At 41.5% G+C, this 22,075-nt stretch overlaps 1 protein-coding gene across 19 annotated transcripts in view; it reads left to right on the plus strand.

Moving 5' to 3' along the window:
• TENM4 (teneurin transmembrane protein 4) overlaps positions 1 to 22,075 on the plus strand; it is a 1,678,763-nt gene that overhangs the window by 1,490,869 nt on the left and 165,819 nt on the right. For 18 of the 19 annotated variants that reach the window (XM_066989940.1, XM_066989945.1, XM_066989941.1 and 15 more), the window contains 3 exons: positions 5,266 to 5,436; positions 10,270 to 10,484; positions 15,398 to 15,608. In XM_066989940.1, coding sequence (XP_066846041.1) covers positions 5,266 to 5,436; positions 10,270 to 10,484; positions 15,398 to 15,608 — 597 coding nt within the window. The remainder of the gene's footprint in view (positions 1 to 5,265; positions 5,437 to 10,269; positions 10,485 to 15,397; positions 15,609 to 22,075) is intronic. The other variant, XM_066989954.1, reaches the window with a different exon arrangement.

The following is a 22,075-nucleotide window of genomic DNA, read 5'->3' on the forward strand; positions in this document are numbered from 1 at the left end:
TTCACTCCTTGCTTTTGTTGAGCTTCCATTCAGAGAAACTCTTTTTTTTTTTCACTGTTCAGGGCAAGATCGTAAAACAATTGTTATTTTCTTCATTCATTAGCTTCTCGAGGAGCTTCGGCCGGGTGAGGAATCGCTAAGGCAGCAGCAGTACCTTCAAGACATAGCTCAGGGAGGACAGGAGAGGAGGCAGCAGCAGAACCTGTGAGAACGCATTTAGCAAACACCAGAGAAGCAGCTGGTGGCTTCAGCCATAGCCTTAATTTCAAACATCATAATTGATTGGGTTTGGTTATTTATTACACTTAGCTTGCCGCCTTGGGCAAAGCAACAAGATAATAAAGGGCCAGCAGTGTGTTTTTCTTTTTTTTTTTTGCTGACTGGTGTAGTTTCTGGGGGTCTCATATGCTTCAGTAAGCACGTCTTGTCTTTTCTTCTCCCCGTGATCTATCACAATCATCTGCCTCTCTCGGCGAACTCCTTCGCTCCATCAACCTGTCCCAAATGATGTCCATTTTGTTGACCATGTGAATTATTATCTTTGTCCGTTTTCACCCGAAATGCTCTTCCAGTTTCTTTGTTCTCTGCTCCGCTGAGTAAGATGTTTTGACTCCAGGGTTTCGCTGTGTCATAAGCAAGTGGCAATAATACAGAGATGCCCCAAAGCCCGGGTTTCTTGAGAGCAAACTTTGAAAGGGTGTTCCTCTTTATTTGGCTTAACAGCATCAGCTAATGTTGCTTACGGTCTCCACAAGCTGCTGTACAGTAGGAATAATGCGATGCCGAAGAGAATAATGTGTTAAAACCTGAAGAATCATGATCCTGAGTACTTGGTGCCACCAGCATGAACTTTGATTTATTTGGGTGGTTAAGTAGCTCATCTGATGCTAAAGCTGTTTGTAAATTTGCTTTGCTCAAGCGAATCTGAGCCCAGCAAATGAATAGCCACATCACACCGCCGTGGATGAATTGCTGAGCTCAGCAGAGCCATCAAACCCTGAAAGGACCGGGGAGTTTGATTCCCTTCTTTTGCCCACCAAGAAGGCAGGCAGAGACGCCACAGGACTGAGGACAAGACTGTTTATTCTGCCACAGAAAACTCTGCTACCCATTCAGCAAGGTTCGGGGCACTTTTTGCTAGTGTGCAGCTATAGTTAAAAGTGTGCAAGCGTGCTCGATGTCAAAACATGAGCATAATGAGCCAGATGTCCCAGATGCCTTTACCACATCATCCGAATTGTTGGTGCTGAAACGGCCCAGAGAGCACACACGCGGGGTTTCCCCGACGTATTGTTTCCATTTCAAGGGAAGGCAGACAAAAGAGTTTTATTAGCCATGGGGAATGTAACCAAAGCTTCTGCAAAGAGCATGTCAGGAGGCTTCCCAGGCAGTGAAAGCTACATGGTATTTTACAAAAGGGTACACTCTAATGGTTGTTAATTGCAGTGTGCTCTTTTAATACATGGGGAGCCTTCAATATCTGAATATCTACTGAGCAGCATGGTGGGGAGGGACATGGGGGCTTTTAGGAAGGCACTTGCTCTTTGAGAGCCACATCTTATATCTAGCTGAGCAGAGGGAAAAAAAAAAAAAAAGCCAAAGAGAAAATGTCAGCAGTGGGTTCAATTGACCTGGAGACTGAGAACATCAGGAATCACAAACTATTTTTACAGCCTTACTTTGCTTTTAGGAACGTTAACACTCCAAAGTATGTGACTGTGTTTCTCATCTATGGTTCCAGGGTTTTTCCTTGATTATGGTCTTTTTTTTTTTCCCCACACGAAAGAACTTTGCATCAGTTTAGCACAGAACAAGGTTGATTTGTGCTGTCCTAAAACCTTTAAACAACTGTGTGCATCAACAGTTTTACACATCCCACTGAGATTTAGAGACCCAAAGCATCCACTGCTGTTACTGCTTGACTTTTTAGCATGAGTATGGCACTTAGAGGTAAAGCAGAAGACTGAATCTTTCATCAGCTTGTAAATCAGATACTGTTGGTATTTGGTAGATAGTAATGATAAATACTTAGCCAGGAGATTTCCTAGTAACATACATAACACCAGAGTGTGTTTCCAAAGCAAATTGGACTTCTTGTTCTGATTTCTGAAAGGCTTTTGTGGTTATTACTCACCTGCAGCAGAAATTATGTGCTATTTGTCTTACGGTTGTGAATATTTATAGGTTTTTATATTGTTTGGAAACATCAAATTAGAAAGTCTTAATGGAGCATGAAGTGTAAGCTTTTGCATTGTTTTCTGTTTTTTTTTAAAGCCACTTAGTAATCAAATGCTGTTCAAATAGTTCTCTGTTTCTCAGATTTTTGCACTTTTGTATGCATGGTGTGCATACATCTCATTCTCATAAGGCATGTGTGCGATGTTGGGATCAAGGCACACGAAGCTTTTTGCTTCAGGAAAATCTATTAACCAAAGGCAAAAGTTGACATGTTAACGCAGGCCCGTATGATAACATAGATACTTTTATCTGTGCGTGATAGTGCAGACAGCATCGTTGTTACCTATAATTCTGTCATATTTTCTAGATTGGGACATTGTAAGATACTTTGCAAACGTTTAGGAATGGATGGTGACATGGAACCATGATTCACTTGCTCAGGGAGATGGATAATACGCAGAAAAGTCACAGCACTTCCAGACTACGAGCTCTGTCCTTTGACTGAAGCACGATTTTCTCTTCCTAAGACATTTCCTCTCAAGTGCTTTTAATGCATTTTGCATGCCTGTAAGAAATGCTCGTAGTCTTCCCTCTGCACCCAAAACAATGCTGACTTCTTCACCTTCATTTTCATGCGGTAAAGAACGATGTAGAAGCAACAAATTCCTACTGAGGACAGGAGGCACTTAAGCTGTGATAGCCAAGAGTGTGTCAAATGGTCTAGTGGAAAAGCCATTGGTTCAATTCATGCCTGAGCCAGCGATGCCTGGTATGAATTCATGCAGGTCGTTGTAATCTGAAGGCATCTGGTAGATGGAGTTGGAATTAAGCACTTAGGTCAGCAGAGGCATCTGGACTGCTTGCTGTCAAGGACTGCCTGAGTTTGGAGTGGTGAAGAAGACGGGTTTCATTCTCCTCTGACTACAAACACCCGCGTGGTTAACGTGGGAACCCACACTAAGAGCTCTGCAGCATCTGGGGAGCACTCTGGTCCCTGGAGAGGTCCGGTCTGGACGGCGTGTTCAGGCAGCATCTGGTACTGGGCTTACACAAAAGCTTCTGGAGGAGGGGTGCACACAACACCTGTAGGGCTCGGGAACCTGTGAGCACAGAGTAAGTTAAGGGGACTAACACACGGTCTCCTTCAAATGTCCAGAGAAGTGAACCGAGTCAGTCCTCTAATCCGATATACTTCTCTTTTTGCTTTCTGAGAAGTAGAAATAACAGATTCCCACCTGATGAGGTTTTATGAGGTTAAAAGCTGTGAACACGTGTCCAGGCAGCCTGGCGAGGATGAGGGCCATACAAGCACAAAGATACTATGCAAACGTAGCAATGCCAAACGCTTGATACAAATTCGTTGCTCCCAGTCTGATTTCTTCTCTTCCCTTGCACGGTATCTCTGCCAAATATTCTCCCTTCAGATCAAAATGCTGGCCACTGCCCGAAGTGTCCTGAGTGCATCACAAGTTGTGCTGGTGGTATTCCTTCTGGGTACGTGTACTTGGATAAACACATTTGGGCTGTGACCAGCTCCCTGGGAGACTTCCCTTGCTGCTTGGGGGTTTTAGGAGAGTATTTTCTTTCCTAATGACCCAGACTTTGTTAACAAACCCAGGCCCAGTTTACATGGTAAAATGAGACGTTTGTTCTCCTTGTTTTGTGATGTTGTGTTAGTGCAAAGACAAGTTTATTCATGTTAGTAAACGATAGATGACCTAATTGAGACTGAAGTGGAAAAAAGTCACTGATTTCGCTAAATTACCTAAACATGCCATTTTGGGAGAACTACTCCGATTACTTTTCAGTCATCTTGAAAAGATTGTTCCTGATGCACAGGTTTAAATAAACTAACCACTTGTCCCTGTCAGTGTTTGCCAAGCTCAGATGTACCTTTGTGAACAAAATGAGAACTATATAAAATGGAAATGCTCTTATTTCTGCACTGTTTTTGATTCTTTTTGTTTATGCTAAAAGGCTGTGATTCTAGTGCCATTGCACAGTTTCTTGGAGAAATTGTAGAGCAAAATATCAAGGCACTCCCTTAGAAAAGAAATGTCATTCCAAGTGTAGCAAATATCAGATCATTTAGCTGTAGAGAGCCTGCAGCTAAACTGGATCCTGATTGAATATGAAATGTTTATGCTGGGGAAGGAAGAACTGATACGGAAAGCCACGTTGTTTTGCTTTCTGTTTTCGAGGGGCAAGTATTAGTTGTGTAAGCATACAATTTTCCATACTCCACATACATGTGTTTGCTTTTTAAGCATTCTGTCTTGTTCCTTAACTTCACCTGTCTTTATGTAATGGCTTGAAACAGATTCATGTGTACACTGGATGACTTTGCACGGCCGAGAAACCTAGAGAGAGCTATGTCCTGGTGTCACACAAATCTAAGTGGTGCTCCTTGTGTTCAAACCTTGAGGATGTATCTTTGATCTGCGTAGGGGAAGCTGAATTGTACTGAGGAGCGCTCACTCGTGGTCATGTTGCATTCCTGGTGCTGAGCACAAAGGGATCTCTTCAAGATTGATCTAAAATTGCATTAAGTTTTTCTTGGTCTTACTTAGGAAAAACTGTCAGAGGGGCTTGTGAGTTTAATTGATGGGTTAAAAAGAAAAAAGAACCTACATAATATGCTTTGACTACAGCAAAGCAAACCAAAGAGCAATTTCCTAGGATCTATTGGTATGCTGAGAAATAATACCCCTTGTATTTTCACGTTCTCTGCATCGTCACCCCAGCCTTGGGAGTTTTCTGAAACACGGTGCCCGATTATTCCCTCCCACAGGCCATGGATCAGGTGTGGTTCCACTGGAAGAAGCAGGGTGGATTGGTAGAGGTGATCTAAAACTAGTTCAAGCGGGGGTAAAGAATTAGTGGGGGTAAAGACTTAGTGGGGGTAAAGACTTAGGGAATCGGTATGGTAGAATCACTAGGGGCTGTATAACCACATAAATCCCATTTTTGCCCCAAAACAACGACCACCAATAAGCCAGTGGACTGAGGGTTTAGGAAGTTCCCCTGCTACAAGTTCTGAATCTCTCCCAGGCAGAAAAAGATGACTTTTCTCATTGCTCACCACAGCCATGCACCTGTTTGGCCTAAACTGGCACCTGCAGCCGATGGAAGGGCAGATGTATGAAATCACGGAAGACACGGCCAGCAGTTGGCCAGTGCCAACGGACGTCTCCTTATATCCTTCGGGGGGCACAGGGTTAGAGTTACCTGACAGGAAAGGCAAAGGAACCAGTGAAGGTATGGTTGGTGTGTGTCCATGTCGTGAGTCTTCTGTCTGCCTCTGAACTCCAGCCACCCAATCTCATGTTCCATTACCCTCAATGCTGCCATTGTCAGGTGCTTTTTCCAGTCTTTTCACGTCTAGAACTAGTAGTCGTCAGTCTTGTTTCCGTATGTGTCTAAGTTTCATACCCTTCTGATATTCACTGATGCAGTAAAAGCGTGTACAATCCTCATCACGCATCTCAGGCATTCTCAAGGTGGAACTCTGCACCTTATCTCTAAGGCTACAGATGTCCATCGTGAAAACCTTGCCTCGAATGCCTATTTTCATGGAGAAAAAACATCTTGAAAAGTAAATGATTCCTGGAGCAGTGGATCCAACTAAAACATTTGGTTTTGCCTGCTCATTGCCACCATGTGCCAAATGTTTTGAGGACCAAAGAACCAGTGGGTACTGGCGTTCCCTGGCTGGACGTCTCTTTGCTAAGCTGGCCAGATGGAAGACCTGCTCTCCTCAAAGTGTCGTGGTGCTGGCAGCTCGCACCTTTAACTGAAATTGGAAGCAGCTGATGGTTTGTCAGTCCAGCAGCTTGACGTCTTCCTGTGCTCTGTATAGAAGCAGCACTGCCAAAAGCACCCGTAAACCCTGCAAGGGCAGGTGTTTTATCCCTCCCAAAACTTGGAGGAATGAGGAATTGAAAGATTCAGAAAGCTGTTCTGCAATTCAAATGCTCAGAAAGCTGTTTTGTTTGTGTGTCGAGCTGCTTTATACAAGGCTAACAGATTCCAGTAAAATTTAAGTCTTTGGCTTTTTTGCTATTTATTTTGGGGGAGGAAGGTTTTGGGGTAAGAGATTTGCTACTGTTCTGGCAACTGATTGAATTCAAAAGTTTCCAGAGTTCCCTGGACTTTGGCAGAGAGCTTATGTTTATCTATTTAATTTAAATTAATTGTAGTCTTTTTTTTTTTCCTTTAAGAGCTTATCTGCCTTTATCTGTCCAAATAAAAGCCCTAATTATGTGTGTTCCCTAAAACAGTGTATTTACTAGCAACTGACGGCTGACATCAACGTTCTACAAGGGAAAATCAGCTAAGAGAGTTATTCTCAGCAAACCTGACTAGACAGTGGAGCAAGCTGCAGATATCATATGTTGTATTCAAAAATACTTGAGACAGATCCTTTTTTTTCCCCCTCTAACTTGCCATATGTTTTGGTTTTGGAACATGTAGTTTTGATCTGTCCACTTCCTTTTAAAAGTCAAAATGAAAACGAACGAAAGTATTTATCTAAGACTGCCATCCAAATCAAAGACCTCCACTTGATTTCTTTTTCAGCCATGCTTAGTGCTGTCAATTGAAGTTTTGATTGCTGCCAAAAAGCTCTGCTAAAAAAAGAAATCTGGAAATTACCCTAGGAGTTTCATCAGAAGCCCCCTCAAGTTTGTGCTTCATACAGATGTTTGGGAATCTGTAGGTTTAGAGGAGAATATCTTGTCCTGACTAAGAAAAACCACATCAGGACAAGATGTTTCTTGCAGGACTAATGACATCCAGCCTGAAAATGCAGCTCTCTCCCCATCGAGTGACTGTGCAACCAGTTCTGGACTAGCAGTGTTGCGTGGCTGCTGTTCTAAATCAGAATTTCTGTGATTGGAATCCATTTTTTAAAAAATAGATTAAACCATATTTGAAACTACTCCTGATCACACTGAAACGGTCTGGAATAGTCGTGCAGCTGATCTGAATGAATCATTACCAACGCCTTGCCAGTTCTCATCTGTGGCTTTGCTCTAGCACAGCATTTACGGGTGTTTAAGCCCATCCCTGTTTAGCAAAGCACTTAATCACATGCTTACATTTAAGCGTGTAATTAACTGTGATTGAAGTCAGAGGAATACCAGTGTGTTCTTAAGTGTTTTGATGAGTCAGGGTACCTTGGTATCGAAAATACCAGCAGATTCAGCAGGGGCCGAAACGAAATGGTTCATTTTGATAACCAAATAAATTAGGAAGAGTTGCTACGGCAACTAAAAAGTTCAAGGTGATGCATGGAAAGAGCAAAGTAATTGACAGCCCAATTAAGAATTCAGACCTGAAGTTAATTTTAAGTAGTCAAATATTCTGATTAAAACCTAATTTCTGATTAGAAGCCGAAATTGCTTTCTTATTGTCCTTTCTTTATGAAGAATCCAATTTGTAGGGCCTGATCCTACTGTAGGTTAAACCCGACAAAGCAGGGATTGAGTTCAGCCTGGTGGCGAGCCGTTCTGCATCAGGGAACCTCCAGCTGCTGGCTGCACGGCGTAGCCCGGCTCACATCGCCTTTTCAGCCTTACAACACTCCACCAAGAGGAGATACAAGCTTTGTAATTGCATGTACAAACAATTATTTATGTGAAATTGTCTTTTTCAATCACACAAACGTTTTTCTTGCTTGAGCAAGTGCTGTGCGTACAGGCAGAATACACACTGTGCTCAATTTCTCCAGGCTCTCTCCGGCACAGCACCATCTATCATATTAAATTCTCACCTTCCCCGATCCACTCCGCTGTGCAGTCTTTATTAATGAACAATCAGGGCGCATATCAAATACTTTAGATTTTCATCTGAATTTCTATGAATCTATAAAACATGTCGGTAGCAATCAGAAAAATAAATCCTTCATCTGAACCTCAACAGGTGATGTCTTTAGGTCTTTTTAGTAGAAGCCTGAATCTTTTCACCTTACAATAATGGAATAAGAAACTTCGCATGAAGACATGGGAACTGTTTCCTTTAATCCCAACGGTGTGAAAAGTAATTTTTAGTATGCCAAATAAATATTTACAATCCATTTTATAAAGTAATCCCCTTTGGAATCAAGCTAGCTGATTTCCATTGTACAGCTGTACTCTTTTAGCACAAACGATTCAGTAACCATTTACCTAAGCTGCTTCTGATTATCTCTATTAATATACACTGTGACTAAAAAAGGATAAAAAGTCACCAGATTTCCCCCTTGTATTTATCTGAATTTGATGAACAAAGATAAATGAGGACCTTATAAAATAACCAGTAGCTTTTTCCTATGAACAGGCGTACGCTGTTTTCTAGACTGTGCTGGTATGCATAAAACTTCAGCCACGAGACAGCACAGAAATGAAACGTACCATCAAGCCCCACTCCAACAATGTACGTCTGCAGTTGCAAACTTTAATTAGCTGATCAGGGATTAGCCTTATTTGGACCAAAAGTTCTTCTAAAATGTTTTATACAATAGAAGAGAAAAAATCTCCTGTCTACAAAGAAGTATCTTCAGATACTCCTTTTGTTAACTGTCAATATGCATATCATTTATATATGGATTTTGGAGAGACAGCTAACAGTTTACTTTTGTCTCTTCTGGAGAGTTTGTATTGGGATGATATATGGAGAAATTTAATTTTTAAAGGAAATATTATAACTCAAAACAGTAAAATGAGAGGTTGCTCTACCAATCACCTTTTCAATATGGCAAGTAAATTCTAAGATTATTTCATTTTAATTCATTCTGCGTAGAAAAAGATACTTTTATTTCATATATCCTGTTTCCCACACGTAGGTTCTGGAAGAAAAATTCTCATAATTTGATTTTCCTGCAAAATACTGCGTGTTCCTGAAAGTTTTCTTCTCGTTTTATCAGAATTGCTTGATCTGTGCAACATAGGGTACTGAGGTGTAATGGCACCGAGATAACAAATTGATTTGGATTTCTAAATTTAATAATTAGACCTCGATGGTGATATGATGTTCTCCTTACTAAAGCCAAAATCTTTTTTTTTTTTTTTTTTATCAAGTACAAGTGTCCTTAAAGGCTGTTTGCTAAGCAGTTGCTGTCATCTTCTTTCTGCGCTGCAGGTGAAGCTGCGTGGCCACTGGTTATGGCAAAGGCCAGACAGCATTTGGGGACTTCAGCTTGCATTCTGTCCATACTCCTTGGGCTTCCGTGGAGTTGAGGTTTTCTCAAAGCAGCCACCAGTTCTGAGAACTGTGAGTGTAAGGGTGTCTAACCTGGAGTTCCTCAGCCTTGTTTTCCAGGGATGCTGAGCTCCCCGATGACTCCCTCGGATGTTACGACGAGTGCTGATTGCCATCCACACGCTCAGGCTCTCCAGTCTGGTGGTTGCTTCAGAAAACAGATGCCTCCGTTTGTTTGGCTGCTAAAGGAGGATGGATGATCCTAACACACTTCACAGATTATATTGAAACCTAATTAAAACCTATCAAGTTTTCTTAGTAGATAGTACTGACGTGCAGGGTATGATTTCCATCATCTTTTTACTCAGTCCTTTTTATCTTTAGCCTTTTCTGAACTGTTGAACAAATTTGAAATATTCATACTGCTTTCCAGCATTAATTTAATGGAGAAGCATTTTCCTTTCCCCTCTTAGGCATCCTTTCATGCTGCTCTTCTCCACACTGCCATTCCATTCAGTGACACGTGTCTACCTCACTATTACTTCCCTTCTCTCTCCTAATGTAATGATGTCTTCTCCATCAGTGAACTCATTTTCATTTGTGTTATAATGCAAGATGATTTATTTTTATGTAATGTAATTACACAAGCTCTAATGTTATGGTTTGAACAAAGGGTCATTTTTCTCCAGGTTGCTCTTCCCGTATTCATGTTTTCAAACAAAACAGTTACTGAAGCCAAGAATAACCCTGCCAGTTTTCCTCTCGTATCATAAGGATTGGCTACACAAAGTACTCCAAAGACCTCGCGACACTAATAGTCTGTTTCTCAAGATCAGAGTCAGATACCAGTACGGTTGGATTACTTCTAGGATCTAAGGCTAATCCAAGTTTTTTGTTCCTGTGTTTTGGCAGGAAAGCCCAGTAGTTTCTTTCCAGACGACAGTTTTATAGACTCTGGAGAAATCGATGTTGGTAGACGAGCCACACAGAAGATCCCTCCTGGTATCTTTTGGAGATCTCAGGTGTTCATCGACCACCCAGTGCATCTGAAATTCAATGTGTCCTTAGGAAAGGCCGCTCTGGTCGGCATCTATGGCAGAAAAGGCCTTCCACCGTCACATACACAGGTAACGGAACCTCATTTCAATGAAGCAACACTTGTCTTATAACTTTTGTTCTCATGGCTGTTTTTATTTCAGCTGTTTCTCTCAGGAATTTGCTGCGTGCTTGCAAGACAATAAAGGTGATATATCCAGAGAAAGATAAGCAAGTGAGAGTTACCAGATTGTCACACACATTAACCCCATGGGCTGTAGGCTCAGGCAAAGCAGGCGGTTGCCTAAGGCAGCAAGCTGCCAGGGGGCAGAAAGGGTTGTGTGAGGGGATCACCCTCCTGCTCCCAGCACCATCAACCACCACGCTCTCCATCCAGTGCGCCTTGCAGCAGCAGCCTCACCGAAACTACATCAAAAAGAATCATCCCTTGTCCCCAGCTTTCATGCCATGTGCCCCGCTTTCAGCCTCTCCTCCCCTCCCATGGTAAGAGCTGCAAGACCCCAGTTTCTCACCCTCACAGGAGCACGATTCACTTTTGCCTGCTGTGCTGAAATGCCTTGAGCCCACTCTTCACGTTATGTGTGTTGGCTGTCAGATTAAGCTGAGGTTGGTCAGGACACAGTAACTGCTGTATAACCAAACAAAATCAAGTCTTTAACAGAAAGCCACTGTCTTACTTCAGCAGGAATCAAGATATGGTTATTATTCTGTAGGGCTAAAATGAAAGCAGTTGCTTTCCTTAACACACCTGCGAAGAAGCTGTGTTGAGAAGTCACTTTCTGGGGAAAGCTCCAAATAACCATCCCCTTATATAAGGATTTTGTACATTAGTTTCTCTACTTTCCGTCTCATCCGTAAGCTGCTCTTAGCCAGATTGATTAATGCATTAGGGCGTAACTCTGTTTGGCAGTGCAAAACATCTAGCTCCCACTTGCATCAGCAAGTTAGCAAAGTATTACCAGGTTTCTGTTAATGTTCTAACTTACCCTTCTCCTCCATTACTAACGGAAAAGTCCAGCAACCAACACAGCAATTTAAGATTTATAGAAATACCCTGTCTTTATTTTCTTTCTAAGCAAACAAATATGTTTATTACAACCTTTCTGGGTAATATGGTATTTTCCACATATTAACACACCTGCAACTTATTTATGTCAAAGAGGTGTCATAAATCTACGCTTTCTCTGCCTTCTTTTCTGCAGAATTAAAATATTTCAGTAGGATCAGCAGGTCATAAATTCAGTGACACAATAGTGCTGTTATTACCCATTTTTAATCAGTCTCTCTTTAAGGGGAGATTGAGACATTTAGAGTTTAAACCTCCTGTTTTATTAAAATAATAAGGTCATGCTTACAACAATAATGCTAACTGTAGATCAGAAGTCTGTATTACTTTGGCTTTCCTTGTTTGTAATGATTATTAATATCCATTATGAAACAGAACTTATTACATGAATAGTTTCAATTGTTTAAAGAACAATTGTGAAATTTAACACATAAATCTTAAGTAAAGTCTGTTGAATTTAAAGCAAAATGCTTAAATGGAGCGGGGCACTTCACCCAGCCACAGTAATGTTTTAATTACTAATGTTTTAAGCAATTAAGAAGCCCACATTGACTTCTTCATTGCTATGTTAAATGTGGGATGTGGCACATGTTTGTCAATATTACATGCTGGAGGAGGCAATGCACTTGTACCAAGACCTTGGAAGTGCTGCTTTCTGTATAGCCACAAATCAAGAGCTGCCAAGCATATAAAAAATCAGCATCTGTACCAAAACATCACCAAAAATTACCAGAGGGACATTTTAATCCAAAAAATAAGAGTAGTAGAAACAGAACCCCAGTCCCACCCTGTTATGAAGAAATAAAATGGATCTGCAGATACTGGAAAAATATTGATATATTACTAGCTAATACTTAATTCAGTTTTGAAATGATCCCTTTTCCTAATATTTTTAAAATCTGCCGTCAATTAAAGCAGTGTTTTCCTTCTGTATCTTTTTATATGAAGTTTAATCCTTAGCACTTAATCTCGCCATAATTTATTAGCCTTAGGAGTCATTAAATAGGTAACCTGCTTTTTGTGTTAACATTGTATCTCATAGTTAAAACATATGACACAAATATCATTTTTTCTCTTGCATGATCCAGAGTATCTGCTGTAAATCTACCCAGAGAGTTTTATATTTCCAAATTTTATAATGAATTTCACAAACAAGACTTTGGCAAAACGTACGCTTAAAGCAGCGATAATCTCCTCCTTGGAAGGGAGCAATAAGGGGTTGATTTTTTTCCCAGCCTGTCTGGTTGATGGCAGCAATAAAATTTGAGCTGACAATCAGATTTTCTTCTGTACTAGACGATTAGATATTTCTTCTGGTTTGATAATCAATTTTCTGTAGCATGCACCTATGGACAAACTATTCTCTTTCAGGATCTTTGAGTTGCTTCCAAGGCTGTAGCCCCTTAGCCTGTATTCCTGAAATTGGTAAAATCTTAAAAGTTATAATGTTCCCTGCTAAAACAACAAACTATTCCAGATTCTCTTTCGGAAACTTTGTCTGTGAATCACCTATCTGTGATCACCTATCAGAACTGAAGTTTGCCAGCAACCATGGACAGTAATAATCAGAAGAAAGTGCAACCTCCAAATTTCTGTAGTGTTAAAAATAGAGCTTGTAGAAGCCAAAAATAATTTACTGGTAACAAAAGGCACTTCTAATTCTTCTCAAAAAATTATAATAAAAGTTACACAATTTTCTTGTGGTCTATTAAATGTAATCTTCCCATATCAAATCATTTTTAAACTCTTTAACCTGGGCCAAATTTTTTACATATTTAATTTTAGGGATTGGCCATCACAGCCTTTGGGAGGCATTTTTCCATTTATACAATTTGGATTTATTAAACTGGTATTTTGTCTACAATTTTATTGCTTGCATTAATTCTAATTGTGCATTAAAAATCTCCTAATTTATTCAAACGTAATAAAACATAATCCATTTGCGGTTCGATTCATATTTGCAGCTAGTAGCTTAGTAACTTCGCAAAGTCACCAACACCTGAAGCACCATCTTGCAAATATTTATAAAAATAAACTTTTACATTTGGCAGGAAGCCCCAGGTAAGCATAACCTGGAATGGACTGTAACAACAGCAGCTCACTGTAGCTGGATGCCTTGAAATTGTTTTCATCCCACTAAGTTTTAAGCGTCTAGACCTAATACGTAGCAAGCAGTAAATGCCCTCAGGGCATCCTCAGAGCGGCTGCGAATGTCTGGCTCGCACGGTGCTGTTCAGAACAACCTCACGCTTCTGTCCTCTGAAAATTAAAACCACTAAAGTCTCATATTTTTCCAAAACAAATATGCTTTTTCAATTACATACCTGTAGGCTTTATATTTTGTATTTACATCGTATTATCTCAAAACAACAACTCTGCTTCTGTCTTCGTAGACAGCCAAAGGAATGCCCTTCGCAGGCGTTCTGGCTTTTGCTTTCTCAAAAGACAGTGCAGTATCACATTTGAATGATCTACGTGCTGAAATGAAATAGGAAAAAATGAATAAAGCAAATTCAAAACAAAGTTCAAATAAATAATTAAAATGTAATAATGAGGAATATTCTAGGGACAAGTTTTGTCATTTCGTGTGCAAGGTAGGACATATACAGTTTATTTCTAAAAATAAATAAATTTGGAAACAAATATTTCTTTTTAACTTAGTAATAACTGCAAGAGGAGAGAAAATGCCATCACCTCTTGGTGTACCTTGAAGAGTATACCAGCCAACGTAATAATATAACAGAAGCACCCACATTTTGATATGGCAAAGTCAAAAGGGATAAGGAGCCCAAATTTGTTGCAACCATTTAAAGCAGCAACATTTGCTGGTACAAAAATAAGTGGTGGTGTTTTTCCCTGTTTTCCTTGGTCCTACCAAAACCTACAAGCTTATTTGACTGACTGGATGAGAGAGGGAAACCCAAGTAAAGTCAGGGCACAGAGAAGCACGGCTGTGCCCCAGCTGCTGCGTTTTGCTCACAAAATGTTCTGTTCACCTGAGCACAAGATAAGAGTCGGGTTTGACAAGGTTCACTTCACATCTGTGATGTCTGCTAGACTTGTATCTGACTTGTCCCATTAATATATTATCAGACAAAATACAATTATTGCAGAAAGTCGGTGGAGTTATTTAAACAGGGAACAAAAGGTAGTTGTAATGCTAATAGCAAAATGAAAGCAATTGTTCACCTGAAGTCACCCAGGGGGAAAAAAAAAAAAAAGTTCTTTTGAAGAAAATTTCTAGAAGCCAGCTCGTAAACGGGCCTTTTACACATTAGCTTATCTGTTTTCCATCTTCGTCTTCTGTGATCTTTTGACCACTTCTGCTATTGCTTTAAGAAAAACCCTCACTGGCTAAGGAAAATACTTCTGCAAAACTTACACCAGAATTTACTTACAAATACCACTTACCTTTCACAATTCTGGTAAACAATCTATCCAGTTAGGCTAGATAATTTTTTTTTCTGCCTATTTTCCTTGTTAGCCAAGACACAAAGAAAATAACAAAAAAGCTTCTGAGTAGCATCTCTTTATCATTATTATACTCACAGTGCAATTTAGCCACGTTCCCTGGACTTCAGCTTTCCCTGCCTATGTCTCTAGAGAAAGCATGTCAGTAAGGTCAGTGTGCCCCAAATCACTTTCTAAATAAAGATGGTTTCTTGGCCCATGTAATTAGAGAGAACTACATTCTTATACTTGTTACTTCCAGAATGGTTACTTGCAGGTTGTCCAGGAACATGCTTGAGTTTGGGTAGACACCAACAGAGAAAACCTGTTTATGAAGCATCCATGTATGTACATTTCTAATACTCAAAGCAAAATATGTCTGTCTCCTTCATAAAACAAACCAGGAGCAAGAGGCTAGGCTTCCTCAGCCCGAAATTCACCCAACCATCACTCTTTTTTATTTTTCAGTTTGACTTTGTCGAGCTCCTTGATGGAAGACGTCTGCTAACGCAGGAGGCGAGAAGCTTAGAAGGACCTCAGCGGCAGCACAGAGCTTTTGTGCCCTTGTCCAGCCATGAGACGGGGTTTATCCAGTATTTGGATTCAGGCATATGGCATTTAGCCTTCTACAACGATGGCAAGGAGTCGGAAGTGGTTTCTTTTCTTACGACTGCTATTGGTAAGGATTTCCTGTTTTATTCCTCAGATGGCTGCCTTGAGGCCAGGTATTAATGCACATACTCAAATTGCATGGTGCCTTTGTGTGGTTGGGGAGAGAAGGCTTGTAGAGGATGTGTTTAGCAACAGGCTGAATGCTGTTAGGCCCTAAATACCCCGTAAGTATTTTGTATGCCTTTTTAATAACTATAACCAGAAGGAGATTCTACCTAGTGCCAAAGTTGGATTACAAGCTTGAAATTCCCTGCTTCATTTTGCCTTTGATCTCATTTTTATTTAGCTTCTTTTTTTTTTTCCCCCTTCCTGGAGCAGAGGTATAGCAATGATTGAAGAGCACAGAGCAACACCATGCAACGGTTTTGTGTGACAGTCCTGCCTTTGAGCACTGTCAAAATTACTGCAGCAGGAGCTCAGGCAGAGCGCTGGGGTTAAAACCACCAAAGAGCGCTGCGAGGCTTAGTAGTAGGAACCACGATAACAGGCATCTCTATTTCTCCTTGCTAACAGAAAGAAGCTGTGATTTCTTAAGAAGTACAAATTAACAGGTTTCTCAGTTTCTCTGGCAGTAAAGTGCCCTGCCAGTTCAGCGCGCAGGCACTGATTAGTTGCTGTCCAAGGAGGAAAGGATGCTGCCTGCGGACTGCTTGACAACCCAGCACACTGGGCATTCTTACTTCCCTCTGTAAATACCAGAATCTGTTTCTGACTCAATAATGTTTAATTTTAAATTTACTGACCCGCAGAACCTTTTCATATCCCCAGATTCGTTTGGTTGTAATTTAAAGATTGCTCCATAAAACTAGCACTCAGCTTTCTGCTAGCCACCGTGATTGCTTAATGGAATTTTTTTTCTTTGCTGAAAAAAGCAGACTCGGTCCAAAGCTGCCGTTAATCCCTCTCCCAGAAGAGGCATTGGTGTTGAGTCTCAGCTGTCTGCAATAGTTACCTAAGAGCTATGGGCTGTGATTTGTCTTGGCAGGTTAATTAAAAGTTTAGGTCTTACTAAAGCAGTCATTAAGATCCCAATATTCACTTTTAGTGCTAAAGTTTGTCTAATGCAGAAGTGGAAACACTGCTGTAATACTCTGTGTTAAATTTAAAACCTGGAACTTCACGTGTTCGATGCTGTTCACAGTTAAGCAACGCCAGAAACAGTTGCACGTTGTCTTATGAAACTGAAGCCTCACTCTATAGAATGCAGATTTACTTCATTTAGTTTGCTGTTGCAGTGATGGGATTTGAGCCTTTTCTTACACTGACCACCTTCTGCCCAGAATAGCCTCCAGATATCCTTCTGTGCGTGACTTTATTTTCCTGCTCTAGGAATTCCTCCGGTTTAAAACTTCCCAGCACAAGAAATCGGTAAGGCTCTCAGAGAAGAAAACATTTTTAAAGCACAGTCACTAGTTGCTCGTGTTCTCGAAGTGATGCTAAATGAGGCTCTAGCCAGACTTTTCTCCCTGCCTCATTGCACTAACATAGAAAAAAAAAAAAAAAGGCAAAATATTCGGAACCCGTCTTTGAGCCATGTGGGTGAGGAGCATGTCAGCCTGTCTTCAAGGCAATATTTTCTTGTTTACCCTCTGCTGTACCTTTGCAACCACATGAGAAGCAGAACAGGCCGTGATACATTCCCTGTTGACCTCGAATCATTCTGTCTTCAGTACAAGGAAGTTTTCTTTTGCTGTACAGAAAAATAGAGCTTTGCCCCATACATGGCAGCCACTTTGCCCACTGGCAGCTGTGCAGCAGCACAAAGCTTTAGCGTACAAGAAAAGCTGTTTAGGTACAACCCACTCATTCTGAAATAGGTAAACATTTACTAAGGAAGGTGTGGCTTCCTGACTAGAATTTGGCCAGATAAATGCAGCAATTTTAAAAATACTGTAAATTGCGATATCCTTAATGAGTAAGTACCTTTCTCCTTAGTCTAGATTTCAACAGCTTGTTTAAAGAAAATCCAGGCAGCTGTTCTGTGTAAATGCATTGTGTTGCTTCAGAGCCTTCCTAGTATATTCGTGAGGTCTGGCAAGGCATGGTTGCTACATTTTAAGTCTACCAATACTAAAGTACGGTGGTGTTACAATTTTTGTTGGTGCCAGGGTAAAGAGGATGTAGCTGACACGGTGTTTATGACGCAGGGTGTAAAACGGCAGCGCCAACCAAATAAATCAAGTCACACACGATGGGAGCCCTTAGATCTGTGTGGGGTGAGGAAGCTGCACCAGAGGCAAGTTGTCGTTTTATGTGATTTGTGTGGCAAGAGCGCGTAGAAAAATCTCCCTTTCTTATTGCATAGACACAGTGCTTACAGTGAAAGGGTGTTTGGAAAGTGTAGCGGGGATGCAGGGAGAAGTAGGACCCGGTGATGTGAGAAGAGAAGCAGCAGCCTGGAACTCCTGGATTCTGATTGATGTGCGAATCCTGACCCAGCCCAAGCTCATGCTTCAGCTGCTCACCGTGTACAACCGGCGAGAGTGACATTTCCCCAGAGATGCTGCGAGGGTGATAGAACTGCTGGGAAAATGCATTAAGCATTAATTAATAATCACAGATAATGGCAGAAAGTGCAAAATTGAGAATGGTGATCATGATGATGAGTGCATAAGGCCAGACTGTTTAGTCTTTCCTCCCTTGGGCATAAGGACTCACCTGAGTCAAGGACTGTAGCTTTTACTACAGCACTAAAGTGTTGCATGATAAGGATGCTGATTTTCCAAGTTTATTTGCTATGTTCCGATAGACCAAAACTTTCAGAGCCAGTAAAATCATCGCAGGCTCTGTGTGACAATATCAAGTAAAATGACTGTGCAGTGCTTGTCTGGAATGATTCGGCCTTCCATTATTCTAGTGAAAACTGGAGAAAAATGGAAAAAAAAAAAGCATCTCTATTCCCAATTTGATAGCATATTTGATTTCGTAAATTGTGAGGCTGTCCATCATACTGTTTTGGAATTTGGTGTAGCTATAACTAAATCCACTCGGGAACATTCGCACTGATTTTAAGGGCAAGAGATGACAGTTTAGCCTGTTTTCTAAAAGGACGCGGAACCATCATCGCTACAGAGTTAGGTGGTGTCAAAATCTGTGCCTGTTACATGTCGTTGCATGTGAACCCGGGGAGAATACAGAATCGTAATGCCTGTCAGAGCTTATACCTCTACGTAATACAGGCAATTCAGGCGGAGGGAAATCAGATTATTCTAGAAAAGTTTTCAGCTTTTAATAACATTTTTATATCCTATTCCTCTGAATTACAATGCGAGACATTATAAAGGAACAGACAATCAAAGTCTCTCAATAATAAATTAACCTTTTTTGTAAATGACATTGGCAGCACTTTCTGAAATTTCTAATAGAAACACTTCTCTGAAAAGCGCTCTGTGGGTTCACCTCTGCCTGATAGCGGTGATTTATTCAGAGCAATCTGGCATAAGTGGAGCAAAATAGTAGGCTGAGGAATCACCTGGAATCGGCACATCTGAGACAGAGATGTAGGCCAAAATCTGCTCAGGAGAAGTGAGAAACATCTGAGAGCCTGAAAACATCTACAGAGTCAGAGGGAGAAAGTCTCCCAGCACCTGTTAGTGCTGAGCTCAGGCAAGCTGGGCTGTGCAGGGCCACTGAGAAATCAAAAGAAAAGCAAAATCAGCTGTCTGGGAGAAGAGAGCATCTCTATTTACCATCGTGTCACCCACCAAGCAGCAGGAAACGCATGTATGACACCTGTGAGAGGATGCAAGGTTTTGTCTCACTTTTATCTTCTGCAAGAGACTGTGCTTGAGTTTAGGAACAGGTCCACGGTTCCTCCTTCCCCCTCCGCTATCCGTAAAGAAAACTGCTGTAAGTACTTCCCTCCACCAACGTACAAGCAAGCTGACAGTGATATTTATACGGGGCTGCCAGCACATACAGCACTTTACAGTATACATCACAAGGCAAGCTCCCTTCCTGCAGCAGGCTAAAATATAACAACCCCCCAGGACAGCAGTTCACACACATGAAGGATAGCAGGAGAGGAGCACTTCACAGTAGGACTGAGCTTAGGGAGGAGGGAAAAAGCACAGGGCACAGAGGCAAGCATGGGACTGGGACCTCTCCCGAGTGTGAGAGGTGACAAGAGTGGCTCTTCTTCAGCTCTGAGCAAAAAGCACTGTAGTGTTTAGCTTGTTCTTAACGAAGGGAGAGGGAAAAGTCTGAGTAACTCAGATTTGCTTCACTTAGACTTGCTGCCTATGTGTATGCTAACTTAAACTCTACCAACTTCCAATTCAGAAGGGATGCCCAAGTGTGATCCACTTAAGTCTCAAAGCCATTCACGTTATTTACACTTGCTTTGCTAATGTCTAAGAAAGTCTAAATTGGTTTCATGTAAATATTGAGGAGTCAGGAGGCTGTGAAGACTGGTGTGAGCTGTGATCTGCTCTGGCTTATGCTTTCCTTTAGCTCCCTAATGCCTGAGTTATTTGCCTTAAACTCCCCTGGGTACAGTTAGATCCTCAGGGCTCCAAATGAGGAAAAGTGGATTTCATGTCCCAGCTACGCTCTTCTGAACTTGTCCTCCAAGTACATCCAGCAAAAGAGTTGGCACATGCCAAAAGTGTCGCAAGTGCTTGAGCTGAATCAGGACCTCTAATTGTTAATGGGTCTCCAGCTGCTCCCTGGAAGTGCTCTGGAAGTTACTACAGGTGGTGTTCTCCTCTACTGCATGAATCGGGTCACCTTACTCCATCCCCTGTTTCACAGAGGCACTTCTGAGCATTTCCACCTTGTGGTAACCCTCTAGAGCTATTTAATAGCCTGTTCTGTCCCAGACTCAAAACCCTTTCCTTCTGTTTGCTTTGCACAGAAGAAAAAAAAAAAAATATATATATATATACACAGTGCCATATAAGAACCGTGGCAGGGAAGAATATCACAACTTCATTTTTAATGTTACTAATCTCTCTCCTGCAAAATAACAACAGAGCTTTGCATGCCAAATAGCAACAGGGCTTTGCACGCTCTGCAAATAGTTTTTTGCCTTTGGCTCTCTGTGTCCCATTACTTGACAGACACTCAGATGGCTGTGTCCCATTGCTAAGCCCTCTCTTGACAGACGCCCAGATGGTCAGTGCCGTTTTTGATTACTCTCCCGTGACCACCACCCCCTTTTATTGGTGCTTTCTTTCCTGATGTTTGGCTTCAATTAACTTTTACCCAGCTTCTCTGAGCGTGGTAAAGCTTGTAGGTCTCGGGTAGAAACTGTACACGCTCCCTCAGTTCAGCTAGGAGGCAATAAAGGTGTTTATGAGTCCCTGCCAGGCTGTGAGTCTCCTTAGTTTTTCTTCCTTGTGAATTTGATCTCACGAATGATGTTAGGCTGACAGCTCCGCTCGGCTGAAACCTTCCATTAATTTGCAGAATAGCTTCAGGTTATGCTGCAGCACTGCAAGGCGCCTTCCACCTGGCCACGGGGCACAAGGTCCTTCGGGGAAAGGTGAGTTGGTCCATGCAGGACAATGGTGAGAAGACAGGAGATCGCCTTCTCCAGCACAGTCAAACCCAGCCCAGCCGGCTAGGTAGGGCTGGGCGAGCTCCCTCCATCTGAGCTTTTTAGGAGCTGCAGGAATTCCCCTCTCCAGACAAGTGCAGTAGTGTGGTGGGTGAGATTTTACTTCTTCCTTCAGGCTGATGTGCAAAATTAATCTGTAGAGAGCTTAATAAAAACAACCAGAGCCTGAGCCTTGATCTGGAAACCAAAGGAGGGCTGTGGGGTGGTGAAACTTTTCGCATTAGTGTGTAATCCCCGTGGCCAGAGGGTTTTGTTTGCAGTTCTCAGTTGAACACTGATGATGTTTTTAAATGGATAGTGATAAGACCCTCAAAACCTCAGCAGCTAGAAGCCAATGATAACCTTATCAGTGCACCCTAAATCTTTTCACCTCTGTCTCCATCCCCAAAATTGATTAGCAATCTCATTTCCAGATGAAGTGAGCCGAGAGGAGGAGGATGTCCTGGTATTGGAGTTTATCTCCCTGACTGCCTTTGCGTGTGACTGTCAGCAGATCAAGCATTTCTCCCAGATCCTAAATCCCCTTCAGCTTCAGTCAGTAACGTTTGTGCCTGATCCCGTGGCACACAGTTCCCCAAATGTTACCTGCTGCTTTCTGCCTGCTTCTGCTGGAGCCGGAGCACTTCCAAGAAACCTGAAGTCAGACCAATCATTTCAAATCTAGATGTTATTTGTGGTGACCTTTTTCTCCCTGCAAGTGTCTAAAACAATTCTTACATAATTACCCTGCTTCCCAAGTTATAATGGCAGGCAAAATTATTATTTCAGGATTTTTCTGCTGAAGACTTAAGGCATCTCTAATAAAAGAGAAATTAGGGACACATCTCAAAGATAATTAAATAATAAGAAGCCTGGAAAGGTCAGATACTTGGCTGTGAAATCTTCTGCCACTGCTCTTTCCATATACAGCATAT

Source organism: Anser cygnoides, chromosome 1 (genome assembly GCF_040182565.1).
Source record: "Anser cygnoides isolate HZ-2024a breed goose chromosome 1, Taihu_goose_T2T_genome, whole genome shotgun sequence".
Classification (NCBI taxonomy): domain Eukaryota; kingdom Metazoa; phylum Chordata; class Aves; order Anseriformes; family Anatidae; genus Anser; species Anser cygnoides.